This window comes from Bombus flavifrons, chromosome 4, assembly GCF_040668555.2.
Source record: "Bombus flavifrons isolate JBK064 chromosome 4, iyBomFlav1_principal, whole genome shotgun sequence".
Classification (NCBI taxonomy): Eukaryota; Metazoa; Arthropoda; class Insecta; order Hymenoptera; family Apidae; genus Bombus; species Bombus flavifrons.
Window position 1 is genome coordinate 1,253,199 of NC_138445.1, and position 22,638 is coordinate 1,275,836.

At 36.0% G+C, this 22,638-nt stretch overlaps 1 protein-coding gene across 3 annotated transcripts in view; it reads right to left on the reverse strand.

Annotated features, from left to right (window-relative positions):
- Nucleotides 1–22,638, reverse strand: part of LOC138179191 (CCR4-NOT transcription complex subunit 6-like) — an 828,627-nt gene that overhangs the window by 176,590 nt on the left and 629,399 nt on the right. Inside the window, exon 7 of one of the 3 annotated variants that reach the window (XM_069111737.1) lies at nucleotides 16,185–16,203. The exons of the other annotated variants lie outside the window; for them this stretch is intronic. Within the exon in view, the coding sequence (XP_068967838.1) occupies nucleotides 16,200–16,203 (4 nt within the window). The 3' untranslated portion in view covers nucleotides 16,185–16,199. Of the gene's footprint in view, nucleotides 1–16,184; nucleotides 16,204–22,638 lie in introns of those variants that run through there. 3 annotated transcript variants of the gene reach the window in all.

Here is a 22,638-nt window from a genome sequence, read left to right on the forward strand (position 1 = left end):
TCAGATGGATAAGTGTCCAAGAAAATATAGAATACAAATGGAACGTGTAGACATAGTTCGAGTTTCTGCAAGAGTTCGCGATTCTTTGATACGAAGGCGTTGAACGCGTTTGCAGTATACAGGGTGGTTGGTAACTGGTGGTACAAGCGGAAAGAGGGTGATCCTACGCGAAAAAAGAAGTCGAAAATATAGAATAAAAATTTTTCGTTTGAGGCTTTGTTTTCGAGAAAATCGACTTTGAATTTTCGGTCGGTACGCGTGCACTTTATCACGTCTCGTTATAACGGATCTCACTGTAGATCGTTGTCTCGATTGACGTTATTTTTTAATTTTTTAATTTTTAAAATTTTAAAATTTAAAATTTTTTAAATTTTTATTAAACAACGACAATTAAACTTCAAACAACATGCGAAACTTTTGATTAACACGATTTCTTAATTTTCCATTTTTACATGAAAAACCCGTGCTCTTTCTTTTACGTAACCATCGAGCAAAGTAGCTTGCATAGAAAATTAGCAAATCACGCGAGTTCTGAAAATACGATCGGAGCCATCGAGCAGCGAAACTAACATCTGTTAATCAACGAGCCTAAACGATTCGCCGATACAAGCAATTCTCAATACGGTTTTAAGCCTGATTCACACCAGCGGCTAAAGTCAGCTGACGATGAATCAAAACCTAACCTAAATGATCCGAAACGATCAAATCCCGCTGCAGTCTCTTTATTCGTTTACTCGAAGAATGAACGACGTCTTTCTCCAAGTACACTTTGATAAAAATCGCCTTAATTTTGTCACTGATATCATACAAGCTTCATGGAATTTCGCACAAATTCATTTAAACGCTTGCTCACCATGTTCCTTTTCGATTGCTGACCGCGGTTTTAATCGTCAGCGAACCGACGTCACGGCCAACAAATTTTCATTCGACTTGACCGAACCAGCTACCGTGAATGCTCTCGTTGGATTACGTGTAAGCGGTTTTCACAGGTGTCTGATTCGACGTGATCGTTGGTGTGAACGAAGCTTTAAATCGTACGATCACGAGTAGAATGGAACGTAGAATGGGATGGTTGTGATTCGTAAATCCGCAGTTCGTACGGGGCAACGTTCCTCGATCACGCTTTTGTCGCCTCCATTCGGCAGAAACGATTTGACAGTCGGCGGCAATTTGGCTGATTAGCGGCCACCGATTATCGATCCTCTGATTGCCGCACAGTTCGCGTCCTGACTCGTCGGCGCGCTTTATTTCCAGGTTTTCGCGGCTGGCAAAATTGCACGGCATACGGCAATCGTGTTAATTAATCACGTTAATCGATGGCCGTGTCTGCGCGGGTTGCGCAGTTAGCGCGTGCATCGACGGTTACCCGTGTTATCCTCGCGCTGACACAGCCACGAAAATCATGATATTCCAATGATCGAACGCGCCATCTATTCGCACAGAAACAGTATTTAGCTTTACGCTGATAATTGATGCGAATCGTATGAAAGATTAATTCTTCGAGAAATTTCATAAGGTTCGCGTAAATAAAATAGAAAATCCACTGTGCTCATAAATAAATGGACGTCTTGGTCGATTTCTGTTAACGATATACGAATGTTGTGGTAATATACGAATCAGTGGCAAACTAATGATCGAAAATGGTAATTATCGTCGTCTCGGGAAATCCACAGCTACCAATTATATGAAATAAAAATTGTTTATTCTGCACATATCCTGTTTAACCGGAAACACTCAAGTGTTTGGAAAAATATGAACGATGCGGAAAAATGATTCAGGCAAAAGTTAAAGTGTCCTGTTCTGCAAAGGTGACATTAAAATTTTTTACCGGATACCACTATTCTTTGTTTCTTACTTTCTTAGCTGACACTCGGGTGTTTTCAAAACACTAGAAACTTGTGTCTTTCGCGTCACCCGTTGTGCATATGTGCATATACAGGGTGGTTGGTAACTGGTGGTACAAGCGGAAAAGGGGTGATTCTAGGCGAAAAAAGAAGTCGAAAATATAGAATAAAAATGTTTCGTTTGAGGCTTTGTTTTTGAGAAAATCGACTTTGAATTTTCGCTCGGTACGCGTGCGGTACGTTATAACGGATCTCACTGTAGATCGTTGTCTCAATGGAAAAATTTAAAGAAGAAAAAAAAAAAAAATTTTATTCTATATTTTCGACTTCTTTTTTCGCGTAGAATCACCCCCTTTCCGCGTGTACCACCAGTTACCAACCACCCTGTATAACAAAAAATAGAGATTTGCATTTAAAGATTGTGACGTCACCTTCGCAGAAAGTTTCGTATCTTTTTCTGTACACCTTATCGTATTACTTTATTATCTTGTTCATTTTTAGATTAACAGCGTGTACAGAAATATATGAATAATAAATTAAATTTGAGGAATAGGAGAAAACTGGCTTTCTAATTCTCAGCAGAACCCAACAATATTGTTCAGACGGGAATTTGAAATGAATATTTATTGCAAGCGGCCATGAGTTTCAAGTCCCAGGGATGCATAACGCCGAGAACCTAATCCAAACCGAGCATTTGGATTAGCTCATATCATACACAAGTTCTTCCAGATTTCAACTCTACATTTCGAGCAACGATATAAAACATTATTCACGTAAACTATACAAACATATAAAAAGCAAGTATCAATGAATATTTCCTACGATCAAATGTTAAAAGTTATAATTAAAAATGATGAATGTTCAGAAAAATACACATCAGATTGTAGATTATCTTCATACGCTGCAAATTATTAGCGTTTCATTATGATACAGTTCGTTTATGATATTTGAAATTGGTTGTCCCGAAAGTTTCTTTCGTCTTATAAGAAAATAATAGACGCACAACATTTTGTAGTAATAGAACAAAATGGATCATACAAAATTCAGTAAAATAATATATAAAAAATATATTAATTGTATCAATGAATATTTCCTACGATCAACTGTTAAAAGTTATAATTAAAAATGATGAATGTTCAGAAAAATACACATCAGATTGTAGATTATCTTCATACGCTGCAAATTATTAGCGTTTCATTATAATACAGTTCGTTTATGATATTTGAAATTGGTTGTCCCGAAAGTTTCTTTCGTCTTATAAGAAGATAATAGACGCACAACATTTTGTAGTAATAGAACAAAATGGATCATACAAAATTCAGTAAAATAATATACAAAAAATATATTAATTGTATCAATGATTTAAAGGATGTAAAATTGCTTACATTTTTTTCTAGAATTTTTTGATAAAAAGACAAAAGTCTTAAAAATTTTATTTGATTCATTTTATTTTTTTTATTTATTTGATTCACCTGTGACTACATTATTAATACATTATTAATATTCTAACATATTAATTGTATCGATAATTTAAATGCCATTCATATTTATTGTTGACATTTTTTGACAAGTATACGAAAGTGTTAAGAAGTGAATAATTTAGGATAATTTACTCGATCCAATTGTAACTACGTTACTAATATCGTACTATATCTGTTTGTAGCAATATTTGTATCTATCGTATTCATAATTCAAAGAATACAAAACTGCTCGTATATATTTTCGGCATTCTTTGATAAATTAAGTTAATTAAAAAGGTTAAAGTAAATAATTTACTGGATCCATTTGTAAATAGATAACGGAACATATGTACAGCATTGATACATATTGTATCCTTACATATGTCAAAGCAACTAATGCGAATGAATTTATTACACAGCTTAAACAGTCTTATTGCGATAAACTGAACCACGTGCTGTGCAATTCAACGAAGGTTAAAGTAGCTTCCAAGAACAGATTAAGCACATTGCACTCGCGCCAGCTCGATTATGCGAAAGTTCTTGTTCGACGCTAACAATAATCTGGCCACGACATCTCTCATGATATACCGTACGAATAATTAAAAGTATTTAAAAAGTCGCAGATTAATAGGAAATTCGATCTCGGACGATGCATTTGCGCGACGAATAAATCTCTACAGAAGTCGATACCTCGCGACCGCTGATTTATCCAGACGTTCTTTTTAATCTACCAAAGAGACACAGCGTAATTAAGCTCGCCGACTTTATCTGCGTTCCTTACGGGACCGGTAATGAAGTGGCAGATATCGTAACGAAGATATCGTCGAGTACCGGTGTTTTTGCGCGCCGCGTCTCCGCTCGGCTCGTTCTGTGCGCGAGATCGTGTACTCGCGTGTTCTTACGTTACCGTAATAAACGTGATGTTAACTGCTCGGATCGAAAGTCCACGTTCGATGTCTCGCGATGGAATAAATAGGACGGAAGGAGGAGGAAAAAATCGGCGGAAGCGTCGGTTGCGATAAATCGCGAGATGTCTTCACCGCTGGATAGAATATCTATGATTTATCGTAACAAGATATCAAGGCGGATAAAGAGCTTCCGTGACATGAGACGCGAATCGATCTGTTTCTCGATACCTCTCTGATGCGAGTCATTACAGCACACCGAGCAATTTCAAGCCTTGTCGTTGTGCATATTGTCTCGGTAGATACGACTTCCCCACAATTACAAAGAAAGATTCGAAATTAGAAGCAATTTTGTATGTGAAAAATTCCCAGAAGATTATTTATTCTTGTTTACTCTTCTCACGAAGCAATGCAAGATTCGATGATATCGACGAAAGGTGTCTGACTTTGGTCTTCACACATGTTGTCAAGAGCGACAATTGATAGCCGATTAATTAAAAGAACAAAGTAAATTTGATACACACCATGGACGCATAATACGATGGCTAACAATTAAATGAATTTTCCATTGATTTCGGCTCGAATTGAAATTCAACGGAAATTTAATATAAATTGATTGAAATGAAAGCAAAACTCGTTTGATAGCTAGCCAACTTGATAGTCTGCTTAGGCTACTTTCTTTATGTCATTTTAGATTACTTCCGATTACGTTTGCATTACTTTCTTTGTACTCATACTTCATACTGACGCACAGTTGCGCCGGTGATTATGAAACTGGCCGAAGTTATTTATACCTTTCGTTTCGAGATATTTAAAGTCTTGCCTTTGATTATGAACTATGTTCTGCTTAACGAAGCAACAACCAACTCAATCCAACGGTTCAACCGCTACTACTTTGGAAACATGGTTTCAGATTATTGGAATGCAAATAAGCGATGAACTCATTCTTTTTAGATCCTTAACTCAGCCCACTTGCATAATTACTTGTACGATTACAGCCAGGATCCACTGTAATGGTAAACACGGGAAAACATATTTACACATATACTGGTTCAAGTATGTGGAAGTGATCAGCACTTCTAAGAAAACTCTACATCTGGTCTTTTTAGTTTTCTCAAGCACTGAAGCGATCGACAGCGTATAGACAATAGACTGGGACGAAGGCAGACCATAAACAGTAGACAGACGACGATGGTGCTGTCAGGTAAAATTGATACTTGGGTTGTAAGAGAAAAGAAAGCTGAGTCGTAACCCAACTATTAATTTTCTTTTATCGAACTTTATTATAATTTTGCCACTTACAATAATAGAACAACACTGAACCGTAAAAAGGGTGTTGTACAAGAACAGCAACTAGAACAAGAACAAGAACTGCCCGAGCTGGGTGAAGTCTCGGTTTATATATGTTTTGGTTTGAGGATGTTGAGGGGCTCGATGTGGGTTATGGTGTAGAAAAGTGTCCGAAGGTCGGCGGTCGATGTCTTATCTTTGATGTGGACTAAGGTACGTCACAGCCTTGGTGTAGGCTATGATGATAAGGTGGTGATGTGTCCAAAGGAGTCCGAAGGAGTCGATATCCTATCTCTGATGTAGGTTGAGATGTGATTGATGTCACAGTGTCATGTAAAATTGAGACTTGGGTTTTAAAGACAAGAATTTTATTAAATAACACAACTTTATAAGCACAGTTTACGCGACTGATCCGAGAGATGTTGACTGATGAGAGTTTGTTGTTTCAGTCCCGGGGTATTCTCGTATTACTACGGAGGAAAGCTCAGTGTGGGTGTGCCCTTTGAACCAACAACGCGGATTCGTTGTTCACACTTTTCGTTAGGAAAAGTGAGGGTAACTATCCGCGACGCCAATTGGTTATAGTCCGCGTTAATAAATGAAGATAGGAGGAGGAAGCCTCCTACCAACGTAGCTCGTAGGTGATATTGTTCATGGAGAAAACCAGCTTTCCCTTTAGGTAAATACCCGCTTTTCCTCCGTGATTTGTACGAACGTATAATAAACCTAAGGACTGTTCCAAAGACCATTCATAAACCAATAACACTCACAGGGTTGATGAACTAAAAGTTTAAGTTTATGGTGGATCCTTGAGGTTACTGAGGGTACACGGTGAGGACCTGCACACATCTGGCCTCTAATGTGGATTGACGTCACAATGGCTTCGGGTGTTTCAGTTATAGGATAACACTGCTAGCGTGCGGATCTGGACCAGCTCAAATTATATCCTTACACTTCTGTATTAAAATATATTTTCTACTTTACAATTTATTCACGCGTTCCTCTGTTCATACATCTAATAACCTCAACAAAGTGGATACAATTAACCCAGCAAAGATAGAGATAGATAAATCAGAGTTTCGACAGTTCTAAAAGACACGTTCTTCGAAGTATCGTACGTTTCACAACATCGGCATTTCCTGACGATCAAGTTGCCCTCTTTTATCACCCAGCGTCGAAGAAGAAACGAAAACCGGGAAGATATGGCGATAAAAAGGAACTTGAGAGTTATCAGATCTGCGACAGCGTGTCCGCAGGACGATTCGCTCGGGATCTGATCATCGAATTGAACACGTCGCTGCAGCTTTTCCTCTTGAAGGGCAAGGCTTTCCCAGGATAACGGGAAACGAAGGAATTTTCTCTTTTCTTTTGTCGTTACTTGTCCACGGTAAAGTGGATCCTCCACCGCCCTCGTTGCAATTTACAGTGGCAGTACACCAACAGGACCCTGGAAAGTCAGACGAGACACGGAACGACCCGGGGAAACACAAACTGTCTACGATCATGAAGAGTCGGGCTTTGAAAAGGAAGATCGGACGAGTCGAACGACCTTAACAACGTCTTCATACCGCGCGCATGGCTCAATGCAGCCAAGATTGCAGCAGGTACAGTGGCTCGCGAAAGTATTCCAACGATCCTTTGTTCTCTATTTGTTTGAAATTTGTTCTCTATACAGAGTGTGGTACTGTGTACAACATTATACAAACGGCCATGAAGTGATTTCCTATGAAAAACTATGCAGAAGGTACAGGACAAATTTTTCACATATCGCTTGTTTGCTGCAACAGCGACATAAGTAAAAATTTCTGGTTTTCGTGCTATTGCTACAGAACATGCAGTCGAGTTCGTTTAGCAGATATATTCATTTTTGAATGACGATGACGCGAAGTGTCTACCTTGTTCCTGTCTCTGTACCAAGGATCAAGCCGACGAATAAAAGGTTTAGTGCACTGCATAAAATGCTACAGAGGCTCCATGCATATCACACGGTCACACGTGTACCATTTATTTGCCCAAATTGTGTTAGGAAGACAAAGCAATAAGTGATTTCTTCATTCTAGGTGATAATTTTAACTTTTAGTCTTCGTTTTAGAGTCTCGTAATAGGGCCACTTGCTTAAAACTAAAAATCGAAGAGTGCTCATAGAAAAGACTGCAAGTGCTAAAATCGAAAATGTTCCACATAGCAATGAGAATATTGTAGTGCAGAGTTTAAGTGCAATTCACCTTCCTAAATAGTTATTAATAATCCTAGAAAATATTATCACAATTCGTTTCTTTGGAGAACAATATAGGTACCAATAAACATTAATTAACTGTTTCCTTGTCTATACCATCTATCTCAACGAATGGGACATTGAATTTTATCTATTAGGTTGTCCGAAAAGTTTCTTTCGCCTTATGAGGAAATAATAGACGCACAACGTCTTTTGTTTTATATTATTTCGTCGAATTACGTACGAACCATTTTGTTCTATTGAGATAAACACCGCAACGTTTCACAGACTTGGTTTCACCTTTGTACGAAGGCACACTGTTGTAAAAAACTCGTTTGCGGAAGAAAGACACTTTCCGGACAACCTAATGTAACTAAAGGGTGACACACACAGGTTTCTCTACAAATACAGCTTTCTTTTTCATGAATTTAATGCACGGGTTTTCTTTTCCTCCTGAGAAACTTGTTCCTTGACGCCTGCAGTACCTTCTACGAGCAGTCCTCAATTTTCTGCCACTTCATATTCTCATAATCTTCCATATCTTCCCAACGAATAAAAGTATGTACGAAACTAATTCTTTTCTTCGGTATATGCACAAGTTGGCTGACGAACGTGGAATTACAAGAATCATTAACTCAGTCGCTTTCTATTAGCCGATGTTTAATCAAGCGTAAATGAAACGAAGCGTACGATTTAATCGAACATATATTTTATCTGCTGTGTGTTGGAATACTTTCCTCAGCTATTGTACGGCCTGAGAGGCAAGGGCAAAGAAAAATAGAGGAGACAGCACGTACAGCGGGATTGAAATGTATCTTGATCTTGCAAGTGGATTTACATAATTGCTTCGACTCTGTTGCCTTTTTCATGGCAGAATCGACGGTCCTCCGCTAGGTAAAGGTTTCTCTACGCGATATTGGATTTTGCAGCGTAATGCGCGGTAAGAGGAGGTCTGGGACGAAGAAAAGGCCGAGGAACTCGTAAAAGGGATGCAAGGACCGCTGTGTCGAGCGGAAAACGATCCCAGGTATCGCGATCTCACGCTGCATCGATCGGTTCTCGTAAGAAGAGATGATATTACGTGGAGTGTTGTCGTCACGGTTGGCTTATCGATATGCCGATTTCACTTGGTCGCATGTGCCTCGGTAATCTGTTGCGATCCACAGCGAACACGGCGATCATTATTCAAGATGGAGAACAAGTTGCATGTAATGGAACGTTAGGAACCAGGCAGAGCTGTTTGCTTTGCAGGAGAGCGGATTCATGCAGACTGATTGTGCAAATTAATTCTATCTAAAAGCTTTTAAGAAATTACCGTTCACGGGAAATCTAAGTGGTCTAACATACATCAATTCTAATAATTGCTTCAAATAGACCCACGATTATTAAATTTAATATCTTTCTAGAGCGGGATGCCACTTTGAAATCGTTAAATTTGAAAGAAACTCGATAAGGAATTTCAGATTACGTGAACGTTCTAACCGGATACTTTAAATAAATTAGCATTCATGAGATTAATCGTAGAACTTAAATATTTTAATGAAAATCCGGCTACTTTCCGATTTTGCGTTATAAATTTGGCGAATTGTTTTGCCAAATGATAGCCCTAATTAGAAGGAGTAACTTTTGTCTGAGAACCATTTTCCTATCTCTTACAGTTAGAACGCAAAATCGGCATTTTCAGAGGTCACTCTCACCGCCTTAAAGCGAATTTGCACGTTAAAAAGAAATAGCGTAACGCGTACCTGTATATCCTCTATATATCCCCAAAGCTGCACAATTTTCGGAATTTACTGCTTGAGGATATCTTCTCGTTAGTTTTTATTGTCCTCTTGAACATCGCGTAACCAGTAGCTGTACCGTTTTAGATTTTTTGTACAAATACCACTATATTCTAGTAAACGTTTATGAACAACGTGTAACACGTACATGCTTGAAATAATAACATATGAAATCTAGAATACGTAGGATCAGATTATAAGCTGATGTAATTGCTCTACTCGCTATACTTTACATTAATGAAGACTAATTTGATGAGATCGAACGTACAAGTTGATTTTGCAACGTATCAGTTTTACACGACGCGAAGACCTGGTTCCATGTAAATGCATAAGCCACAGATAAGAGTTGTAATGATCAATGATATCTAAATCGCAAAGACAGTCGTTGCAACGACCACGAGACTCTGGTAGTTGTTGCTGATAAAGCAAACTGGACAGTAGTTTCCGATAAGCTAAATCAAAATACACTCGTTGCACAGTGTAGAAATTAGAAACTATCAAGTTTAATTGCAAATTTATTTCCCAGATGAGTGAAACAGAAATCTGATGAGTACGAATTTTCATCACACTAAGTGGAATATTATGATCCGTCGATCTAATACCAGTTGACCACTTGGAAAAGTAGCGGAGGCGGGGAACGTAGTGGCGCGTAAGCGAGGAATGTTTATGGAGCGTGAGGCACTTGAAGATAAGGTTCTGAATTTTAGACGATCGCGGCTGCGGTGCTCTAATACATAAAATATCAAGAGTAAGAGTAAGTCTTCATAGCTATATTTTGACGACTAAGAAGCAGCTAGAAGCGGACCGGGAAATAGACGACCGACAGCTTTCCAAATTGAAATGCTTGTTGCTCGTGCTGTTGATAGTTCAAGCAGTCAAAGAATTCAAAGATTTGGCGAATAGAAGAAATATAACTGTCCACAGGAAGGAAAGATCTTGTAACAGGATGATAAATGTACAGTCATAGGAATTGAAAATTTGTTGGCGAACATTAGTTCATAAGCACTGCAAGACTGTATCAAAGATTTCTGTAAGAGGAACAAATAATTGACTAATGAACTAAATGAAGAGTCTAAATAATATTAATTTTTGAGTAAAATGTGCTCCGATTAACACGTTGACTGTCACAGTGATCATTGGTGACCCGTGTTTTATTAAATTTTTCAGGGCGATTAAAGCAAGGCAAATTTCATAGCCTAATAAATTTTAAACAACGTGAATGATTTGAATAACATTGTCAGAACAAAGAGCGTCAGTAAAATATAATATTTTGTAAAAATTATATATTGTAGTGCAGTATATTTTAATTTATAGTAGCTGCTAGTGATGTATAAAATTCGTGTGGCAGTGAACGTGTCGAAGAATAAATTAGTTGTCTAAAAATTCAAGGGTATTGCACCTTGTAAGTGGGATATTTTACGGCTCGACAGATTACAAGCAACTTCTGCAAGTTTATCGCTCGTTCGTGAGAATCATTCGTTTCGCAAAAATAATCTGCATCAGAGGATGAATTGGTGATCGTAAATTTAAAACACGTTTAACATCACGTGATACATTTTTACCGAAATTTGATAACTAGAATCTATCTATATTTTCATTCGTGTCTGTACAAACACACACGATCTAATTCTAATTATATTCAGTAATAATGAAATAATTGAGATCGTTCGTGAAAGTTTCTAAAATAAATATTCGACATTATTTGATATGTGTATGAAAATTCAAAAATAAGAATCCGGTGCAGGGTATAAAATGCGAGAGGAAAATATCAGCTATACGAAAATATTTGTTTAACAAATTAATCCTGTAATCATGATGTTCAATCATTCTCATATTCAGAACAGAATGAATTACGTAAACGGAGACCCGTTCAATTTAATAAATGCCGTATATAATATTTCAATATTTTCAAATTATGTTTCGCAAAAATTTGTACAATCTTATGTGAAGATTCAGATAGTGATATATTTAACGCTATATATTTAACACGGTAGAAATATCTATCTTAAAATATAATACTTATTAACGTTGATATTTATGAATATAAATTATAAATTTATAATAATATATATTTTCGAAAGATTTAAATTAATTTTCAGGCTGCTCTTTGATACAATAAAATCAGCAATGCCAGAAAAACAGACTGCAGTAAATATCTCGATATTTTTCAGAACTGGACATGACGAGTTTCCATATTATACCTGTCAATTGTTACAAATGAAATAGAATGCAATTAAATTAAAACGTCGCATGCCCACTACTCATTCAGGATCTCGTGTAAGGACACAACGTGTATAGCTACATATGTTACACAAACTGGAGATCAACGATCTTGCTTTTTTCACATATGAACATACCATTGCCGTCTTGCTTACTTGTAGTGGCCATAGATTCTACGTGACCGGATGACGAAACGGCTGACTGTCGTTTTCTACGCCGGATGTAAGTAAGAAGAACCGAGTATTCTACTGCTGCAATCGCCACTGTTCTTTTACAAAACCCTTATACGTATCGGTAAGAAGGCCAAAAAGTTAACCGAGTTGCTGTTACTCGTGTAACGTAGATACGTGCTAGTGATTATGCCACTATACATGGTGTACACCAAACTATGTATGTACTTGGTTTTATCGCGTAACAAATTTTTGCGAGGAAAGATGCAGCGAATTGTAACTGTAAATTATCAGTACTGACGCGGATGCGGAGAGAATCTTTTGCAGACAATTCTTTCCACTTCTCCTTCTTTAATCTGCGATTGCTCATTCTTAGAGGAAATTATTCAGCAAAGCATAATTTTAAAAATACAATCCGCCTTTTTATTACTGCAATCCGCTGCAAAATTATTCGTAAGAATATGTGAACGTCATGTGACCGCAAATCACTTACAACCAGGGATAAAAAAAGAAAACATCCCGTCACGAACAATGGTTGTCATTGACTCAAAAAAATTCTCCCGCGGATAATGGTTATCGACAATGGAAAAATAATTCTCTCACATAGATGTAATGGTTATCGCCAACCAAAACAAAATTCCGTCACGGATAATGGTTATTGGAGACCAAAACAAAATTCCGTCACGGATAATGTTTACCGGAGGCCAACACAGAATTCTGTCACGAACAATGATTGTTATTGGTGATCAAAAATAAAAAATTTTCCCACGGATAATAATTATTGGCAATAAAAAAATCCCCTCATTGGTAACTAGAAAAAAAATGTTTTCGGCAAGCAAAAAATTTCTTTCATAGATAATTGTTATCGTTAACCAAAAATATTTTCGTCATTTACAATGGTTATTCGTAACTAAAATTAATTAAACTGATCTACTAATTCTTCTACTGAAACTTTTTTCATCTTGCTTGTAACTCTTATGGTCCCTGCTTACAATTACAATAGTTGAAGTTTATGAATAATTTTATATTCTTTGTATTATTAAATATTTTTTATATACATGTCTCTGTTATGAGTAAACTTACAAGTTCGTGCAAATCGTTAACTGAAACACCCTGTATACAAATGTGCATAGTATATGTGTATATATATATATATATATATATATATATATATATATATATATATATATATACATATACTATGCACATTTGTATATATATATATCCCATTGGACGTAAACGAGTCATTTTACCTGCTACTAACGTCGACAAGGTCCGTTTTCACGGGATCAATGAATTATTTACTAGAATTGTGTGGACATGATGTGCTGTATACACTAGATGTTGTCATCGGCTGTTTAGCGACGTATAGCTGAGCGGAATACACTACACGTATTCAGGACTAAGGTGCCGAATCGCATGAATCAGCGTTTCACAAAGCGATTATTTGTTCGTTGCTAAAGTAGTTGACAGTGATACGTGTGTGACCATCGTGAACGAATTTTTACATTTTGAAAGTAATGTTGACAGAGCAGTAAAACCGTTACCGTGATAAAACTTAGTAATTTACTTTCCTCAGTGAATATTTTATAGAGATATTGTTTAAATCTTTTAATTGTCTGATATTTTTGAAGAACATAAATAATTTTCAAACAGATACTTCTCAATTGTTGGATTAAACTAAAAGTATTCGCAAATAATTTTCAATTATCTATCTTGAAAGTTAAGGAAGGAATTTTCAATTTAATCCAAATAATTGAGAAACATTTGCATTTGGGAAAATGCTAATTGACTTTGTAGAAGATTGATTCAAAACTACTATTTTCGTCATTGAATTGGGTTAATGAATTGTAATGCTTCGAATAACACAAATAGTTGCGCGATGTTTAAAACGCTAAATTGAATAACTGGCATGTATTTATATAGTCTGTATGGTTGATTAGGTTATTTAACGTAGAGTTATAGGCAAGGGTAATTAAACATGTACATATGCACTTATCTGTGAAACAATATTTAGATACACTGCATATAGTCACCATAACTTCCCGAGTTTATTTGACATAGATTGTAATCAATTGTATTGCCTGGCAGAAGACTAAATCGATGGTGGACCGATTTCAGTGATAATTATTGTTTCTACGATGTAATATTCCTGCGTATTTCATGTACTTTTGTGTATTGATATTTAATATGCGTTAATATTTAGGGGATTGATTTCATAATAATAGCCTCAATTACAAGTGCATCTAAATATAAAATAATAATAACAACGATCTAAGTATAAATATACGTATAGTTAATATATATGTTTTAATTTAATCCCCATAATTTTTAACATACGGTACAAACTTGTAATTGTAATAAGTTCAGAATTAATGTTACTACCAAAGTATATACACAATTTCGACACTGTTTAGTGTACTTATTATAATGATGACGTTAAAATTAACGAGCAGGTTTAAGGCACAAATATCTCAAGTCCATAACTTCCCCTTTTTAGTCCCCATAATTTTTAACATATGGTACAAACTTGTAATTGTAATAAGTTCAGAATTAATGTTACTACCAAAGTATGTACACAATTTCGACACTGTTTAGTGTACTTATTGTAATAATGACGTTAAGATTAACGAGCAGGTTTAAGGCACAAATATCTCAAGTCCATAACTTCCCCTTTTTAGACTCCATAATTTTTAACATATGGTACAAACTTGTAATTGTAATAAGTTCAGAATTAATGTTACTACCAAAGTATGTACACAATTTCGACACTGTTTAGTGTACTTATTGTAATAATGACGTTAAGATTAACGAACAGGTTTAAGGCACAAATATCTCAAGTCCATAACTTCCCCTTTTTAGACTCCATAATTTTTAACATATGGTACAAACTTGTAATTGTAATAAGTTCAGAATTAATGTTACTACCAAAGTATATACACAATTTCGACACTGTTTAGTGTACTTATTATAATGATGACGTTAAAATTAACGAGCAGGTTTAAGGCACAAATATCTCAAGTCCATAACTTCCCCTTTTTAGTCCCCATAATTTTTAACATATGGTACAAACTTGTAATTGTAATAAGTTTAGAATTAATGTTACTATCGTTACAATTTCGACACTGTTTAGTGTACTTATTGTAATAATGACGTTAAGATTAACGAACAGGTTTAAGGCACAAATATCTCAATACTTTTCTGTAGGGCAATCAACGCAGCTACGACCTACAACTGTAGAGTCACTTTAGAAGAAAAATGTAGGTGCGCTTTTATAATGCGTTGAAATGGATAAAAAGACAAAATCGTTTCAAAAATATAGCTCACTCGATATCGCTTCACTTTGTCCTGCGTCGCCGTTATTCATCTTTAACGGCTTTAAAGACAACTGTCCTAGTTGCGTGAGAAATCTTGCACAGTGGAACAATCGAGCCAGCCAAATTAGAATCTCCATATCACTTTATAGACGCAGCACTCCTACATTTCAACGAGTCATACGAACCATCGAGACCATACGAGCTATCGTAAACCCATGACACGATACACGAGCCACTCGTAAGCTAGAAAACCGCTGCACTCTGAACCTAATCTCTCTGTTGACCTGCTAACCTTCCAATTATCAGCGAGATTTATAGCGACCAAATCATGCTCATCACGGAGTACGTGGCTAAACAACTTAAAAAATTAAGTGCTCGTTCGTCTAAAATTCCTTACTACTTCGTACACTACTTCACTATTTCGCCAAGTATGTTGGATTGAAAACGTTCGTGAATAGGGTAAGAATATTTATACTTTTGAAGGTGCACAAATGCGTAGAATACACAGAATGTGTAAAGGTACACAAAATATCAAAAGTAATACGACCTTCTACCTACATTCCATTTTTATTTCATTATGTTTATAAAGATATGAATTTGCATGAATATGCACAATTTATTTATAATCACTAAAGTAACGTAACATCAAGTTGCTCGTTATTTTTACGTATTGTTATATTTCTTTGATATCACCAATTAAGAATTACATGACTTCAAATTGCGAGTCATATCTGGATATCTACATTAAGAATCACGGAAACAAGCTACGTCGTTAAGAAGCGACCTATATCGTTAACGTATAATTACGAATAATATGTAAAATTATTAAAATTTTGTTTAAATTTAAATATTATGTAAAATTATTAAAATTACATAGGCAGAAAAATTATGTCAATAATAATTTTGAAGCGTTCTTGTGATACTTACTTTAAGGTGAGTTGCTTGAAATACCAGCTTTCTTCCAACGGTAAAAGAAATGAATACTTCCATTGAAAACTTACCTGAAACAGAAGAAAGAGATATTGTTCAATTTTGTAACAAATATTTAGTTTTTATCTGGAACCAAAATCTGTCTACATTTGCATACCCATAGGGTATATCCATTGCATGTTACCTATATATGTCTTTTTATCTTAATGGAGAAATTAATATTTTCTTTTACTAACATGTTTTAATTTTGATATTCGATGAGATGACATCCAAAATACGTCATTTTTTTTAATCACACAAATATCGCAAGTAATTTTCATTCGACGTTAGCTTTGTATGTATTAGGTTGTCTGAAAAGTTTCTTTCGTTTCATAAGGTGATAATAGATGAACAACAATTTCTGTTTTATATTATTTTATTCAATTAAGTATAATCCATTTCGTTCTATTTCTATTATTATATTTATATATATAAAAGAAAAAACATTGTGCGTCTATTATTTTCTTATAAAACAAAAGAAACTTTTCAGTCGACCTATGTATTAGGTTCAGTATATATTCAGTATTGGATGCTCCTACTATAATATATTTTTTTATTCAATAATATTTAGTAAGTTTGGTATAAATAAAATAATATTTAATCTTTTAATTTAATAAATACGGAGAATAACTAAAAGCGTATTTACATTATTGGATTATAATTTTGATCGCACTTTTACGTACATTACACTTACGTTGCATTTACATATTTTACAAATTTTTAAGCTGCTTTGTGAAAATTTTAAACCCACCGCGAGATGAAACATTGCTTCTGTTCGAAACAGTAAAAGGATAGTACTGCATATATTTTATATAATACTTGGAAGTGCGCTGTTTATGAAATTTATGAAATTATTTATTAAAATAAAAGTAGTTATTTGTAGTTGTATATCCGAGTAACATGAGCCGTTATAATGTTACCTTTGACATAGATTAAATTGAATTTTTATTTCGCAATAAGATAAAACAGTATCAGTAACAAAATGTACGGTATTTCCTCTTTCCAAGATATATATAAATTGTAATAAAAAATTCATCACCAGAAATATTTCTACCAAAATTACAATACATCTATAAGGAAGAAACAAAATACTATCGTCAAGTTTCATTGAATTATTTACAAGTAATATAAATCTAATCTAAATCTCAAGAGAGATACAAAGAATTATGTTTAGAAATTACAATGGAATGAACAGATCTGTCAAGACCTACATTCAAAGTTTTGGATCCCAATTCTGAATATTAAAAAAAAATCCCCATTTTGCAGACCGCGTGCTGCTTTGCAAGAAACAATGGATTTACATTTGCCTCGCGGTAAAGAGGTTATTTTAACTGTAAATCGTTTCTTACACCGTTTCTCCCTTTCAATCGACGATAGGACATTTCTTAATTACATAAAGTAGGTCTCGCAGCGTTTCTAGTAATTACGAGGAATTAAGGACGCCGGTTTAATTCTCACGGCCCGGTGAAAATGATCCCTCAGCGGAGTCCGCAAATTCGGTATAATTATCAAATAACACGGCTAACCGCTTTTCTATAATGATAGTGTAGGCAAGCCTGTTACGGCTTACACCAATAGAAACACGCAAATCGTTCGCTTCTATCGTTTCATCTTTTCACCGATAGAACCCTCCCATTTTGTCAGGCAAAGAAACGCGTTTTCTACTTTCTAGTTAACCGCAGACACTTGCGAGAGTTTAATGGGAGCAAGGTTAAGGGTTACTCCGCTTGATAATACGTACACATTGCGTTCGGGCATTAATATAGCATTGCGCCGGTTCGCTAGAAACCACGAAGAACTATGGTTCAAGCTACTTTATCATGAGTTATGGGCCACGTGTCTACCTCGGTTCAACCAACAACGTTCAATGTTTTCTCTCTAGCGACGCGCATCCACGTCACTTTCAGTGACGGATCGTGCTCCTTCGTTTGACCGGATCCTAAACCAAGTCCACTAAGTCGAATTTATAACGCTTTATGATGCTGTAACTTTCAGCCGATTCGAAAGAAATCGCTGCTGAAAAGTGGCAAGTGCAGTTCGTACCGTAAAGTTGATAGTTTTATCAACAGAACTACAGTGCGCTTTGTTGATACAAAATGTACTTCTTTTATCTGCCGACTACGAAATGAACTTGATTTACACAGATCTCTCATTGACGCTCTCATTCAACCTCAAACATCAATGACAGTATCCATTGAAATTGTTTCTACGTAGATTGAAGTTTGCTTCGTAAAAAATTTGTGACGTTAACGGAATCACATGTTTCGCTCAGCACGCCACGGGAGTATTTTTATTATTCAAAGCATATTGGCAAAATAATAATGATGATGTAAGACAACATTCTTCCCCAATGGACCGTTTATCTTATTGGTGGTCACGGGTGATCACCGTGGTGCCTTGGTAACAGTTGATAGCGACGTATTATAACGAGGCTTCGTTTATTTCAACAAACCATTGGCATTCGTTATTTCGTCGTAATCAAAACGTCCAAAATATATTGTTGAAACGTGTAGAAAATATTAGTAAACGGTATTTGCTCATTCTATATGTAATGGTAAGGTATGTTCACACTTCTAACTTCAATTATACGATTACAAAGCAGCACTTACGATTATTTTCTAAGCTGTGTTTATAATAATATTCGTAGATTACCCCTGAAAGATATGGATGCAAACACAATGCACAGTTAGATGCAAGATTTGTTCTCATTTTTTTTTATCGATGTTCTAATAAAAATGTTTAATCGTTCAATTGGGCGCTTTTTATTTCAAAGTATCTTCTATTTATCGGTTATATTCAAAATGCCCTAACTGTCAATTTTCATTCAATTTTTACAATTGTAAGAAGTTGAAGCGCTCCGGTCACCAACGACCACGGTGGCGTCACAGGAGAAACCGTGGCCGGTCAAATATGACCAACGTGGCAGTCAAAGTGTTAATACACTAAAATTGTTTCTACGCAGATTAAAGTTTGCTTCGTAAAGAATTTGTGACGTTGATAGACTAAAAGGAAGTTAATAAGTCAGTAGAATTAAGCAGTTTGACAAAGCTAGGAAACAAAGACTTCCATATATCCCACGGTTCCATGGGTTAAATGGCGAGATTGATGTGTACGTAATTAGAGAAAGCAGAGATTAGAAAGAAGCCGTAAATCCGAGAGAATAGATGAATATGTGTTGCATAAAAGATGAACTGCTTTACAGTAAATATGTTGCTAAAATCCAATTTACTAAACCTGTATCTTTGCAAACTGATGAAACATTATTAAAATTTTGTGGCTCAATGAATTGAACAGTTCTATAAAACGCAATGTTACTCAGCGACACGAGCTAAATACCGGTTTTCTACTGTGTCTGATCTAGAAAAATATGTTATACCGACACAAACGTCCATTGTTTGAATTTTTCTTTCGCGAGGCTTTCGAATTTATGCAAGAATGTAATTGAATTGTCAACGCGTAGTATTTCATTAAATCCTTAATGAAATACGACTCATTTTCACGAATTACGTATTTAAATAAAATTCTCTCACTATGTGATATCAAATAATTGCAATCGATTTTCAATTTCAATTTTAACTTTGATTTTACTTTTAATTTTAATCGAAACGATTATTTTACAAATATAGTAATTGAAAGGTCATGTGAAAAATAATTTTTTTGGAGGGGGATGTTAAACGCGTTAGATCATTGTAACGCAATAAACCATATCGGTAGCTATTTAATAGCAATCTTGGTACAAATTATAGGATAGAATATTACTTGACGATAAGCGTTTCTTCCAAACTAATTTTGATGTTTCGAGTGATGAAATACGTTGAAATAAATTGTACGTTCTCTATGCGGAACTTATTTACCTAATTGAACTAACGAAGTCTAGATTAAGTTCTGAAACGCAATACCACACCACACGTATCGTTTACAAGCACGTGTTCACGTTATATATACCGCGCTTTCAGGAAATTACTTTGCGTTCAAAGCAAGTAATGCAATGAAATTATTGAGCGATTCTATCTTTGAACGAAATTTAGTATTCAGGAACATGGATCCAAAACGATGGTAAACAGCTTGTGCACATATCATTATCTCCATCATTTTACTATACTCTCTATGAATACAATCTTATTCATTTAGGACGAGAAGAAAATATCGTAGTGCTTTTGATCACAGCTTTCTACTTTCATCTGGAATTTAGTAATTAGCCATTTTTATAAATAAATCGTTTTACGCTGGTATAACGATATGTCGATAAATACAAGTGGCTAGTAAGCGGATAAAATGAAATTTATGAAACATGAACACGCACGAGGATACACAGGATGGAGCGGTCAGGGAAATTCTGTGGCTCAAAAGAAGACGAAAATTAAGAATGACGAAATTGCGTTGGAGGTTTCGTTTTTGAGAAAATCGAGTTTGAAAATGTATGAGGTGTGCGTGAATTTGACCAATTTCCGACTGGACAGGAACGAACAATTGGCAGGAGACTTCGTTTTGGAGGAAATAAAATTTGAATATACAGTGGCGGGCAAGAGAAATTTGATGACATAAAGAATATAAAAAGACACTGTAATTTTATCAAATAAATTGGCATTTAATAAGTGCAATAAGTAAATGTTATTCCACACGCGAAAATAAATGAAGACTTCGTTTTGGAGAAAATCGAATTTAAATCTACGGTGACGGACAAAAGAAATTTTATAAAATAAGAAGTATAAAAATGCACCATAATTTTTCAAAATTAATTTGTACTTAATGAGAGCAATGAATAAATACAAAAAAAGTTACTAAAATTCATAGTGCATCAATTTTATTATTATTATTATTAACATATATTACTACTATTAATAAACTTTCTTTCGTCCGCCACTGAACAAATTAGCCAAAAATTAGCTCGGTACGCACGAGTCAGGCAATTATCAAATTCGATTTCGTCGATAAGAAAATCGAGACGAAAAAGATGTATTCCACATTTTCGACCTATTCCCATACGTAGAACAAGCTGCTACGTAGCTGGGAACTAAGTAAATTCGTTGTACTTGACAAGTTTCTAAATTCGATTTTCTCAAAAGTCGCCAACGCGATTTTATTCTTCATCTTTGTCTTCTTGCCTGGCTTCATTTGTATTACGGACCATCCTGTACAGGTTAAATTTACAGTAGCGAACACTTCGGATCTAGGAGTGTACGACATTACGCGGCATTTGCAGGCTGGGCGAAATTGATTACACACGCGAGGCACGTTTCCGCGTGTTTGAACGGGAAATCTTCCATTCCGCTATCGACAGGGAGAAATTTTGCTCTTTTACATGCAGCAACGTAAATTCTATCGGCGGGAAATTCTTAGCGGACGTTTGCGATATTCGTTCGCTTCGTCCCCGTCAGAAGAAACATTCACGATCGGACATGGTTAAGCAGTAGCACCGAGTCACACAGATTCCGGCAACAAAGAAGAACTGGCGCACACGCGTAGCCAGGCAACGGCGTTCAGCACAGAGGCAAAAAATCCCGTTTAGCTAATAAAAACGGATATTTCCTGCAGCCGAGGTTACAATTTGCTAGCTGGAAACGTTTATCGACGGACGAGGCGCGTGCAACGAACCGGATATCCCGTAAAAAGTAAGGTAAAAATGGGCGAATTGAAAACGGTGGATGGAAAAAAGGAGAATGTCTGGGGTCTGGACATGTCGATGTCAAGGGAAAAGGAATTAGTTTATCGCGCAGGCCGCACGGATGTCGCTTTCTTCGTTTCGTTGGCCGAATGCGCGCCATGCAAGGCAGGAGAGGAGAAAATTTATTAACGATAAGAGATAGCATGGCGATGGGCGTAGCCATGGCTGCGATTCGAACAGGAGAAAAAAGGAGGACGCAACAGTTTCTCTCTCGAACAAGTTCCCAGCTCGATATCAGCAGCCAGAGCAGCTATCGAAGCGCGAGGTGTAATTATTATAAATATAAGAAGGTGCAAGCTGAATTATTGCGGCTGGCCACCTTTGTCGTGACTAATAATGCCGCTGTGCTCCGCTGAATCGGTAGATCGCCGGCCAACCAGATAATTTATCGACTGACGTCCGCTGCAAAGACTTTCAGGTGCACGATCGGACCAATGCTCGCGAAAGTAGTCACGAAAACGTTGTTTTTCGCCAACAGTCTTAGCCATCTTCCACTTCGAAATACGTTCTACATTGCGTTGCAAAGAAATATTCGAGACATGAGAAATATTTCGTCGTTTCTCGCTGGCAAAGCAAACAAACACGAATGACGTGGTGAGGACGCAGATTGGAAACTCGCTCGTCTGCACCGGCTCTTAGACCGTACACTACCAAGTGTCCTTATTGAGGTTATTCGATGTGTAAACATTGAAAACTCGTGGATAAATTGTAAAGCAGAAAATATATTTTAAATAGAAGTGTAATTATAAGTAAGAATACAATTTGAGCTGGTCCAGATCCGCACGCTAGCTGTGTTACCCAA